Source organism: Colletotrichum destructivum, chromosome 10, assembly GCF_034447905.1.
Source record: "Colletotrichum destructivum chromosome 10, complete sequence".
NCBI classification, from domain to species: Eukaryota; Fungi; Ascomycota; class Sordariomycetes; order Glomerellales; family Glomerellaceae; genus Colletotrichum; species Colletotrichum destructivum.
The window spans coordinates 2,176,120-2,188,295 of NC_085905.1; the positions used below are offsets into that span (position 1 = coordinate 2,176,120).

General features: G+C 39.8%; 1 protein-coding gene across 1 annotated transcript; it reads right to left on the reverse strand.

The window, feature by feature from the left end:
- Positions 1–10,665: 10,665 nt before the first annotated feature.
- CDEST_14944 (Putative quinoprotein amine dehydrogenase, beta chain) lies at positions 10,666–11,974 on the reverse strand (the record flags this gene model as incomplete). The annotated part of the gene is made up of 2 exons (XM_062931100.1): positions 10,666–11,636; positions 11,717–11,974. The coding sequence occupies 2 exons, from the start codon at positions 11,972–11,974 to the stop codon at positions 10,725–10,727; spliced, it is 1,170 nt and encodes a 389-aa protein (XP_062787151.1). The 3' UTR covers positions 10,666–10,724.
- Between the last annotated feature and the right edge of the window lie 202 nt (positions 11,975–12,176).

Sequence of the window (12,176 nt, forward strand, 5' to 3'; positions counted from 1 at the left end):
GCGCTTCCTCGTCAAACCCGTACCCATGCCATTCTGGGTAATCAAACACTTCAGGGTCCGAATATCGCCTCACCTTGACTTTCGCTACTGAGTCGGGAACACGAAAGGATCCGCGTTCGGTGAGGATTGACCGACCGTCCGGAGAGAAAGCGACACAGTTTAGAAGATGTTTGGTTTCTATGGCATAGACACATTGACGCCTTGGCATCGACCAAACTCGTATTAAATTCTTGTTATAGTTTGCGTGCTCGACTGTAACAATATGGGAAAGATCATTTGAAAGTGCCATGTACATGATGTTGGCATATGTTTCCCTATATTCGTCAAGGACATATATATTGTAATCGTTCACCAACACGCCGACTCCATTTCCGGTTCTAACTGTCCAGATTGCAAAAGATATCGATCTGAAATCAGAAGAGACTGTTGTTGCATAACGCAAGTCTTCCATGGCCCAGAAGTAGTCTGCCTCGGTTCTTTGCGGACATAATACTTTCCATCATGCTTCTCATGTAATGTGGCCAAGACGCGTTGTAAGCGGACAGTGGGTCATGATTTGCCTTCGCTCTTATATTCGAAAGAGCCGCCGAAGGAGCTTGATAGTCGGGCTCAAGCTGAGACTGCGCCGTTTCCGTGTTCCATCGCCACCTCTCTTTATTGTCCATGCAAAGTCCGGCAATGAGCTCAAAGTGGAACGAAGAGGCCGAAGTTGTTGCAAGTTGTTCTCGGTATGAGCCTGCCTCGGGCGGTGAAGTGCGCTTAAAGTCCCGAGCCCTCCACAACCCACAACCATTCTTGTCCAACATGAACATGTGGTCGAAATCTGGAGAGAACTCAACAAACCTTGAATCAGGCTTTAATGAGTGACGGAAGTTCCGAACCATCTGACCGGTTCTTGTCGACCATAGCTTGATTGTGTCGTCTTTGCCCAAAGAAATTAGAAGATGCTCGGGCATCTTTCGATGAACCGAGCAGCAACTGACATTGCTGGCCTCACCTCTCGACTGAACTCCGTCGACTGGGCCAGAGCTCCAATTTTCCAACATTGCCATAGACCAGGTATGGATGGTGTTACCGCAGGTGTGGACCAAGAACTTTCCATCGCGGGAGAACACAAGGTCTCGCCAAGCTGAATTATCTGACCAGTCCTTGTCGTTAGACGGATAGTCCAGAGTTCGGTAGTGACAACCAGTGTTTAAGAATCGAACTATCTGCCTTCCTGGCTTTGTCTCATATGCCAAATACTTGTAGTCGGGAGAAATGTATACGACATAAGGCAAATGCTCTTCTTCTTCCTCGAAGTGGCACCTGGTCAAACTTTGACCTGTACCAATATCCAAAATGCTGAGAACCTTTCCTTCGCATTCCCAAGCGGATGGTACAAGCGATGATGAGTTGAAGACTACCAATTCGTGCTCTGGTAACGTCACATACCCACTTTTGGAACACCCCCCCATTTGGAACACCTAAAAATGCCTCATCTCCACCACCAGCCTCCTACTTCCTCCTACTTCTAACTATTACAACATTTCTATACCTTATGCAAATAACCTTATTTTTTCACTAGACCTTCCTTTATGCTTTATAGCCTAGTATACTAAAGATGACGTTAATTAGGCAATCCAAGCTGTCTATAATAGCAAGAGCCTAAGGAGGGCAGCTTGCAAATATAGCATCCTAGTTACTACCCTTTATAATTGTCTCTAAGGTACCTAAGCAAGGGTATTAGCATTTTCCGACTTTTAGAGGCTCTCCCCTAACTAAGAGGCTAAGCTGGCTGAATAGGTGTAAATCCAGCATACCCTTAGGCTTGCTCCAACCTATCAGCAGGTGAAGGTATTTGCAGAAAGGATCCTTTATACTATAGGGGATACAGATCCTCTAGGAAAGGCATAGATCTAAGGCTTTAAAAGGAGAAACCTATTAATTAAGGTCTAGAGAAGTCGCCCTATAGACTCTAGACGTATTAATAGAGCATCTACTAAGGTTATTAGGGACTAGTTCAAGTATCTTGCTATACTAGAGATTAAGGGCATTAAATTAGCTAATAGATATAATATAGATAAGACTAGTATCCTTAAGGGGTAAGGATCTAATAGGCTAGTGCTAGGGATATCTAAGATAAAGTCTGTCTGCAAGAAACAGCCTAAATTAAGGGCATAGGTATCTATTATTAAATGCATCTCTACCCTAGGCTATGCCCTAGATCCCCTTATTATATATAAGGGTAAGATAGTCTAGCAGCAGTAGTTTCCTCTAGATCTTAGCCCTTATAAAGGATAGCAATTTACTGCAATAGAGAATAGATAGACTACAGACAATACTGCAGTTAAATAGCTGCAGAAGGTCTTTATCCCTTAAACCCTCCCTTAGGGTAAAGAGGAAGCTAGACTGCTAGTTGCTAATAGCTATAGGAGTTATATAATAACTAAATTTATATAGCTTTACTATATTAATAACATCTACCTATTATTCTTACTACTATATACCTCCTGTTACGACCCGAAAAACGTTGGTTAACATAACCACCTGGAACGACCCCTCGCAAGGAAACAGGGGACAGCACGCTTCATATGCATGCTGACGGCGCTTACAGATCGGAACAGAAGAACGATGGAAGGTCACGTAATGATAAGAAAGTGATCAAGAGATAAGGTGATCACTCAAGGTGATCACTAAGTAAGCAGCTCACCTCAGACCTACTACACTTAATCACTCCACCAAGATACTAATAGGACCTTAGGGATACTAACAAAAGAAATAGGATATAAGGACATTTATTCTACATAGATAGATTACCTTCTATAGCTCTTTAGCAATCAACTTTATAATTATCCCCTTAGATACTCTTAGCACCTTTTACTAGTAACTAATGTTATAACCCTTTGTTAAGTATACAACTGATTACTATATCCTCTAAAGACCTAATCCTTTTAGTACAACTTATAGCACTGTTCCCTAGCTTTATTGCCTTAGCTTCTGCTAATAAACACTACTACAGAAAGCTAACTGTAATACTTTAATTGCTCCTATTTAGTAAGTTAACCCTATAAAGCTAACAAACAGTATTAATAAAATAGCTACTTATTACACTCCTACTTCTAGCTCCAGCTCCTAGGGCTAGCAACAAGCTAGGAACCTTACTTAGGAGTTAGTAGAGAACTAGACTATAGAGGACTTCTGTCTACCTGAACTCCAGCCTGACACTAACGGAGAAGTCTCTCTTACTAGCAAAGTCTACAACTAGATTTGCGCTAAGCTAGGATAAAATAACAACAACCTAGCTACTACTTAGAAACTTATTAACAAACTTATAGAACAAACTAAGATTCTAAAGAACAAAGCAGACTAAGCTACATCCCTTTAGCAGGAGGTTTAGACCCTCTAAGCTATAGGCAACATTATCTAAACCCTTGTAGACAGATGTAAGAAACTTAAGCTTAACTTACCTATTACTTATAATAGGACCTTAGGAACACTTAAGGGATTCCTTATCTAAGTTAAGAACTATTAGAATTTCTATTAGGGAAACTTTTGCAGCAGAACTAAGAGAGTTATTTATGCTGCAACTTTCTTGTAAGGATAAGCCCTTTAATAGTTTAAACCTTTCCTAAAAGAATACCTTAATAGTAAAACCCTTGACTATTGTTCTAGTAAAGTTAGGGATATATTTGCTAATTTCTAAGGATTTAAAGACGCCTTAAAATCCCTATTCTAGGATCCTAATGAATTACAACAAGCAGAAAGAGACTTAGCTTACCTACGCTAGACTAAGTCTGCTACTACCTATGCTGCAGAATTCAGAAGACTCTGCGCTTAGCTTAAGCTTACTAAAGACACTAAGATCTTTATGTTCTACAGCAACTTAAAGGATAAAGTCAAAGATAAGATTATTAAGCTTAATTGCCTAGAAGACTTCCTTTAGTACGCTAAACTTGCTATTAAGATTAACAACTGCCTCTACAAACAACGCAAAGAAAGAGGTAAGAGGTAAGCACTAGCTAACTTAGCTAAGAAGTACTAATAGCAACCCTAACAACAATTCTAGCAGAACTACCCTTAGCGCAACAGACAAGCTAAGCGCCCTAGAGGAAACTACTAGCAGAACAACTAGAATTGCAACAGCACTGCCTATAGACACTACAGCAGGCCTATAGACCTTAGCGTAGCCTAGAAAGACAATAAGGCACAAGACTTTAAGTGCTACAATTGCAATAGGCTAGGATATATAGCTAGAGAATGCTAACAACCTAAGAAACAGCAGTTTTAACTAGTACCTAAGAAAAGCTAATAAATTAATATTGCTAATAAAGATATCCCCTACGCCTTACTCTTATGGACTGCATGCTATAATAACAACTGCCTTACTTACTAAGATAGCAAAAAACAATTAGGATAGTACCCTAAGACCCCCCAGACTCTAGCTATAACCTGGTTAGGCTACAAGAAGACAGGGATATGCGACACCCCTGAGGAACAGAAAACCTAAGAACAACCAAAGACCCTTGCAATAATGCGCAGGGGCCTTAGTCAGAAGCTCACACGCAAAATTAACAAGCAACTCAACAAAATGCTCTAGACAGGACAACTTAAAGAAGTCAAGAGACCTGCACTCTAAGGACTAGTAACACCAGGAGGAGGGATTAAGATCACTACGCTCAACCAAGTCGCAGCAGACAACCCTCAAGACCCACAAACCTGGACCTACCAACAGAGGAAAGCGTACAAACACGCTGCAAGCAACCACCTGCAAGGGCCAGACAGCTTGGACTATAATTTAGAAGACACACCTAACTATAGGATCACGCTTAGTTAATACTACAAGACCTACATTGCATCTAGCTCTAAAGAAGAAAACCTAAAACCCCTAAAACAACAAGAATACTAGATTATCTACCCTAAGGATAACAACTAGTTAGTTTAGTTTTATAGGACAGCGTACAAGAAGAACTATCTACCTACACTACTTATACCTAAAGACCACCCCCTACTAAACCCTAACTACAAGGACTACGTAGACCTCTTTTAGGCAGAATGTCTAGATAACAACTGCAAGACACACAGAAAGGGTAAGAAGAAGTTCTACTTCTACCCTTAATAATACATAGAAGAACCTATTTAGGATGTCTACCTATGCAGATAACTCCTATTCTAGATAATGCAATACTATAAGGAAGGAAACATTGCAACCTTTGCCTTAGACCCTAAATACCCTATGTTGTGCTACAATGACGACAAGGGATGGCAAGAATGCAAACACGACGAATGCCTTATTTACTCTAAAGCTAAGGCGCAGGCCTGGCAGAAGGCACAGAAGAAAGGGACTCAACAGTCAAAAAACTAAAGACGCCTACGACAAAAGGGCAACGTACGGCAACAAACCACAAGACCCTATGTACAACCTACGATGCAGCACATTTTGACCTAGACATCGAGATCCAAGGACAACAGACGCGCGCAATCATCGACAGCGGCGCCCAAGGAAACTTCATCTCGCCTAGATTGGTGAATGAACGACAGATACCATGGCAGAAGAAAGAACGCCTGTACGCGTTACGGACGGTCGAAGGAGAACAAGTCGAGTACGGTAGCGGACTTATTGTTTTAGAGACAGTGCACCTCCCTTTGCAAGTTTATAACTAGAAAGAAGAACTCCAATTTAACATTACAGAAATAGGAGACATTAACGTTATCTTAGGAATTATATAGTTATAGAAGCATAACCTATAAATAGATTAGAGAACTAGCTAACTCTAATAGTTAGATTTAGTTACTAAGCAGCGCTGCAAGAGTTAGGCCTTAAATAAATCCTTTAGAGCACCTCTTAATAACATTATACAACAAATACAATACGTAGCCTACCTCCAGGAGATACAGCCTTCCAAGACGGTAGCCCCAGCAGCATCAGATCAGGGATCAGATCCACTCCTAGCTATTCCAGAGGAGTACCGGAAGTACGAAAAGCTGTTTGCCCCAGAATTAGAAACAGGCTTACTAGAGCATAGACCTTACGATCATAAGATTCCTCTTATTAAAGGATCCTACCTAAAGTTCCATCTAATATATAGACTAAATGAAACAGAACGCAAGGTACTTAATAAGTACCTTAATAAGAACTTTAAGAAGGGATACATTAGACCTTCTAAATTATTAGCAGGATATCTAATCCTGTTTGTGCTAAAAAAGAATAGCAAGCTACAACTATGTATTGACTACTAACAGCTTAATAGTATTACAAAGAAGAATTACTACTTGCTACTACTTATCTTAGAACTCTGAGATTTGCTACATAGAGTAATGTAGTTTATAGCCTTAGACCTTAAAGGAGCCTATAACTTAATTAGAATAAAGGAAGGTAAAGAATAAAAGATAGCGTTCTAAATACACAAAGGACTTTTTAAGTACCTTATTATGCCCTTTAGACTTACTAATGCACCTGCTACCTTTTAGATAATAATTAACTACATCTTTAGCGAATTTATTAACATCTTTGTTGTTGTCTACCTTAACGACATCCTTATCTTCTTACCTACCCTTAAGCTACACAAGGAACACGTACACAAAGTCCTTTAGAAGCTTTAAGACGCTAAGTTACTAGTAGAAGCAGAGAAATGCAAATTCTACAGCAAGAAAGTCGATTTTCTAGAATACACTATTACACTAGGATAAATTGAGATGGAAGCAAAGAAAGTACAGGCAGTTAGGGACTAGCCTACACCTTAAAACGTTAAAGACGTCTAATTGTTCCTAGGATTTGTTAATTTCTATTGATGATTCCTTAAAAATTACGTAGGAAACGTGCAATGCATCTAGAACCTCACACAGAAGGACACCTTGTTTAAATGGATAAAGGAATGCAACGACGCATTTAAGAAAGTCAAGCAACAGGTCAGCTTAGAACCTATTACTTAAATCCCTGACCTAAACAAACCTTTTGAAGTTAAGACTAACGCCTCTGACTTTGCTATAGGCGGATAACTTAGTTAATGCAATGAAGAAGGAAGACTACACCCTTGTGCCTTCTTCTTAAAAGCATTTTGCAGACTAGAATTAAACTACTAGATCTACAACAAAGAACTTATGGCAATTATTAAAGCATTTTATAAATAGAGACTACAACTATCTGGTACAAAACACAAAGTTCTTGTGTACACAGATCACAAGAACCTTGCATACTTTACAACATCTAAAAACCTAAACAAACGACAAGTTAGATAGTTAGAATTCCTCTTAGAATACAACTTCTGGATTATCTACAGGAAAGGAACTAATAATAGCAGAGCTAACGCTCTTAGCAGAAGGACGGATCACAAAGTTCCTATCCCTAAGGAAACACAAGTCATCCTTAAAACAGATAAGAATAGAGACCTTGTCCTAGTATAGAAACTACTTATAATCGCTAGATAAGTTATGGTTGGTACGACTAACAAAATGACGCATAAGATGATTAGAGAGATTTACAGTGCTCAAGCATACGGTCACTAAGGAGTTACTAAGACCTAGAAACAAATTTAACAACACTACAACTAGTAAGTAATAAGATAAGATGTTGCAGATGCAATCTAGGATTACAAACCTTACAAGAAAAGCAAGAACAGTCTATATAAACTTTATAGACTTATTTAGCTACTGCTAGTACTACTAGCAGCATAGCACTTAATCTCTTTAGACTTTATTGTTAAGTTACTAAAGTTAAGAGAACTACTTATAAAGGTCTATTATAATAGCGTTTTGGTTATTGTGGACTAACTTACTAAATACGCCTACTTTATTCTATACCTGGAAGCAAGCATAGCAGAAGACCTTGCGTATACGTTTTTGAAATACATTATTAGCAACTACAGACTACCTAACGAAATTGTGTTAGATAGAGACAAGCTGTTTACTTTAAAGTTTTAGAAATCTCTGATTTTGCAACTTAGTATAGACTACAAACTATTAACCTCTTTTTACCTGTAGACTAATAGTTAGACTAAATAAATTAACTAGATACTTAAATAGTATTTATAATGCTATATTAACTACAACTAAGACAACTAGGTACTATTATTACCTACAGCCTAGTTTGCCTACAACAGCGCAGTTAGAGAAAGCACTCTCTACTCCCTATTCTACCTAAACTATAGATTTAAACCTACAGCACACAGAGAACCACGCAAAGGACTATAGGCCCTAAAGGCTGTAGCTAAAATCAACAAAATACGCAAAATCTAGACAAACGTCTCCTAAGATTTAGAATTTGTTAGAGAACAAATAAAGAAATACGCTAACACTTTAAGGATTAGAGGACCATCCTTAGAAGAGGGAGATAGCGCCTACCTTATATAATAAAACATTAAAACCAAGCAACCTAGCGATAAGTTAGACTACAAAAAACTTAGACCTTTTAAAATCCTTAAAAAGGTCTCACTAGTTAACTACAAACTAAAGCTACTTAATACAATGAAAATCCACTTAGTCTTTTACATTACACTACTTAAACCAGCACTACGCAGATCACACACCAAAGACTGCATCATTATAGAACCTAACAAACCAGAGTACAAAGTCAAACGAATTATTGACTACAGGAACAAAGATAGTTATGATGAATATCTTATTAAATGGAAAGGCTACAGACATAAAGACAACTTATAGGAACCAGTTAAGAACCTCCAGCACTCCTAGCAGCTGCTCTAGGACTTCTACAACGCTTAGGCGCAGCAGGGACTAGCTTAGGAAAGTCAGAAAACAGGTCGCCAACGCCCCTAGACATCCAGAATAAATTACTAGCATCCCTAAAAGGAAGAAACAATAAGTCTACAGCACCCTAACTACTATTTAATTAAACTACATAAGTAGCCTTAACAACAGGATCTATAATAGGGTCTACAGGCCATTCTTTTGCTGCCTTACGCCCCTTCTTGAACACTATATGCTTCTCCTTACGCAGACGATCTAGCTGCGCTAGAGACTTATCTATTTTAGCCTAAGCCTAACAAAAAACTTCTGCTTGTTTTTGCAATATCTTAGCTTTTTAACAAAGCAACGCTTCCTCTTGCTCCTCAGCCTTATCCAAACAATCTGCTTTATTCAACAGACAATCTACTACTACCATTAGAAAACAACACAATTAGAAAACATTAATAGAAACTTACATTTGCAAATTGCATTATTGTCTCTATTGTAAGGACAACCTTAATAAATACACTTGTAGCATTTTAAGTAACCTACAAGCATTTTGCAATAAATCCCCTTAGAACAACAATTACTGCACAGCATATTAATTTCAATGCCTTGACCACAAATCTTTAGAGAATCAGCAAGACGACGCTTTGTTGACTTTACCTTCTTAGGAAGACTTTCTAGGCTTGCTACGTTAAACGCTAATATAATGGAGAAAAGGATGAAGAAAGGAAGAACAACTAAACACACCCTACAACAGGAACCTACTTACCTATATAGGTCTAAGGGACTAGACCTTTGGAGGAGGGACCTGATGTTACAACCTAAAAAACGTTGGTTAATATAACTACCTGGAACAACCCCTTGTAAGGAAACAGGGGACAGCACGCTTTATATGCATGCTAACAGTGCTTACAGATTAGAACAGAAGAACAATAGAAGGTTACATAATAATAAGAAAGTGATTAAGAGATAAGGTGATTACTTAAGGTAATTACTAAGTAAGCAGCTCACCTTAGACCTACTACACTTAATCACTCCGCCAAGATACTAATAGGACCTTAGGGATACTAACAAAAGGAATAGGATATAAGGATATTTATTCTACATAGATAGATTACCTTCTATAGCTCTTTAGCAATCAACTTTGTAATTATCCCCTTAGATACTCTTAGCACCCTTTACTAGTAACTAATGTTACAACCCTTTGTTAAGTATACAACTGATTACTATATCCTCTGAAGACCTGATCCTTTCAGCACGACTTATAGCACTGTTCCCCAGCTTTGTTGCCTCAGCTTCTGCTAATAGACACTACCACAGAAAGCCGACCGTAACACCTCCTATATCCTCTAGCTACTTAACTAGTTAGTCTTTAGCCCTCTAAAGGCAGCCTATAGGAAGGAGCTTAAATACCTTAGTTAGTAGAATAATTCTACTATTGTAGGTAAGAGGAACTTTATAGGCTGTTATTAGAAGGCTTATCTAGCAGGCTTAATAATGCAGAACATCTAAAGTAGTTAGAAATATACTAGCCTATAGCCTATCTCTATAGCTAAACCCCTTATAAGCCTATTGCTGCTCCTATTAACACTAGGGCTATTAGATTAGGCCTGCAAAGGGCAGTCTAAGGGCAGCTAAGGGCAGGCTAGAAGCAAAGAAGCTAAAAGATAGGTATCTGCATTATCTGCAGTAGCATAGTTAACGCTAAGGAAGATAAAGGATCTAGCTAGCTAACTAAAGCTATTTATAGAGCTAGATAATAATGCCTCTACTCAACGCCTTCTGTTTATAAAGGTAAAAAAAGGCTTTAGTAAGCAGGCATATAAGCTAGCTACTGCTTAGCATAAGCTAAAGCTTCTACAGGCTAAGGTTATAAGCACTGCAGTTAGGAAAAGGAAGGCAGTCTAGCTAGATCTAAACACTAAGTTTGCTAACATTAAGGACATCCAGCAGGTGCAAATTAAGGCTAGCAAAAAAAAGGATATTACAGATAAATCCAGCGACTCTAAATACCCTAGTAAAGCTAAAAGCTGTATTGTAGTAGCATCTAGGCCTAATCAGTAATTAATTAAAGATAGTAGTGCTGTTAGGATAGCTTCATTTTTAGGTGTTCCAAATGGGGGGGTGTTCCAAAAGTGGGTATGTGACGTTATGTAGGGCTTGTTGCGTTGGATGGTCCGAACGAGGTGACCAGTGGTCGTATCCCAGATGCAGGTTTCATCGTCATTGAAGAAAATCGCTGCCACGGATCGAGAATCTGCTGAAAACCCAACATATTCGGGACTTGTTGTCGTGGGGCTTTCCGCGATGCTGTTGGCTGGCGACAGTAGCAATCGAAGTCGTTTCCCAGTCGATATGGACCACAGAGCAACGGCACCGGCCTCGTGCGCCGAGGCGAAAATGTCTCCTTCCAGGGACGCGTCGATATGGCACACATCCCCGTCCATATTGGAAATGATGCGTTCAAGCGACCCGCATTCTGTCTTGTAGATGTGGAAACATTGCATTTGAAAAGATGTTGTTATCAAGTGCTTCGAGTCTCCTGAGAAGACGAGAATTGAGACGGAATGGCATTGATGCCCGTTGTCGTCATTTTCAATAGTGTCGAGAAAGATCCTGTGCAAAGGTTCGCCGGTCGACATTGACCAAATCTGAATCATGTTGTAATGATACCCGCCTGCGACTAGACTCGAATCGGGAGAAACAGCCAGAGACGAAATCTTCAACTCCTTATAGTCTACTTCGGGGTCGCCCTCTGGAATCATTGAGCGTATCAGAGGAGGCCAGGATGTCTCGTGCGATGTTTGGAAAGCGATGCATTTCGGGATGCAATCGTGAAACGTCTGCCGTACTATGCTTGCCGTTGGTGAAAATGACAGTGCGGACCAATACAACTGGAGGGGATATTGGGAAAAGGTCGACATGTGGTTGAAAGCGAATGAGTCTGAATCCTGGAGAAAGTCGAACACCTCACGGGAGGTGGGCTTCCGAGATTTGTTAGCGAACCACTCAACACTATCGTCAACTGACTCAAGCCTTCTTCACGTACCTCAACTACTCTCACTAATCTGTCGGCTAAATCAATCGCTTTTCCCGGTTGACCCAGAATGCTGAGAGCCTCGAGCCAGTGGAGAAGATGAACTTTGATAAACTGGTGGAACTCGTCGTTGTCTTTCACCTTCATTTTGGCTTGCTCCAGATGATGTACAAGATGCGTACAAGCGTATCGTACATGTGCCGGGAGCTGCGTTTGGATCACCTGCTGGGACAGTCCAGAACGGCGATCTCCTGGTTTCATGCCGCACATATTGTAACGTCACATACCCACTTTCCGACCACCCCCCCATTCCGACCACCCAAAAATGCCTCACCGCCACATCCAACCTCCCACCTCCTCCTACTTCTAACTATCACAACATTTTCACCACTCATCCAAATCACCTCATTTTTTGCATACGCTTTATTCTAACCCCAATAGGGCAGTATACCGAATATGAGATCAATCAGGC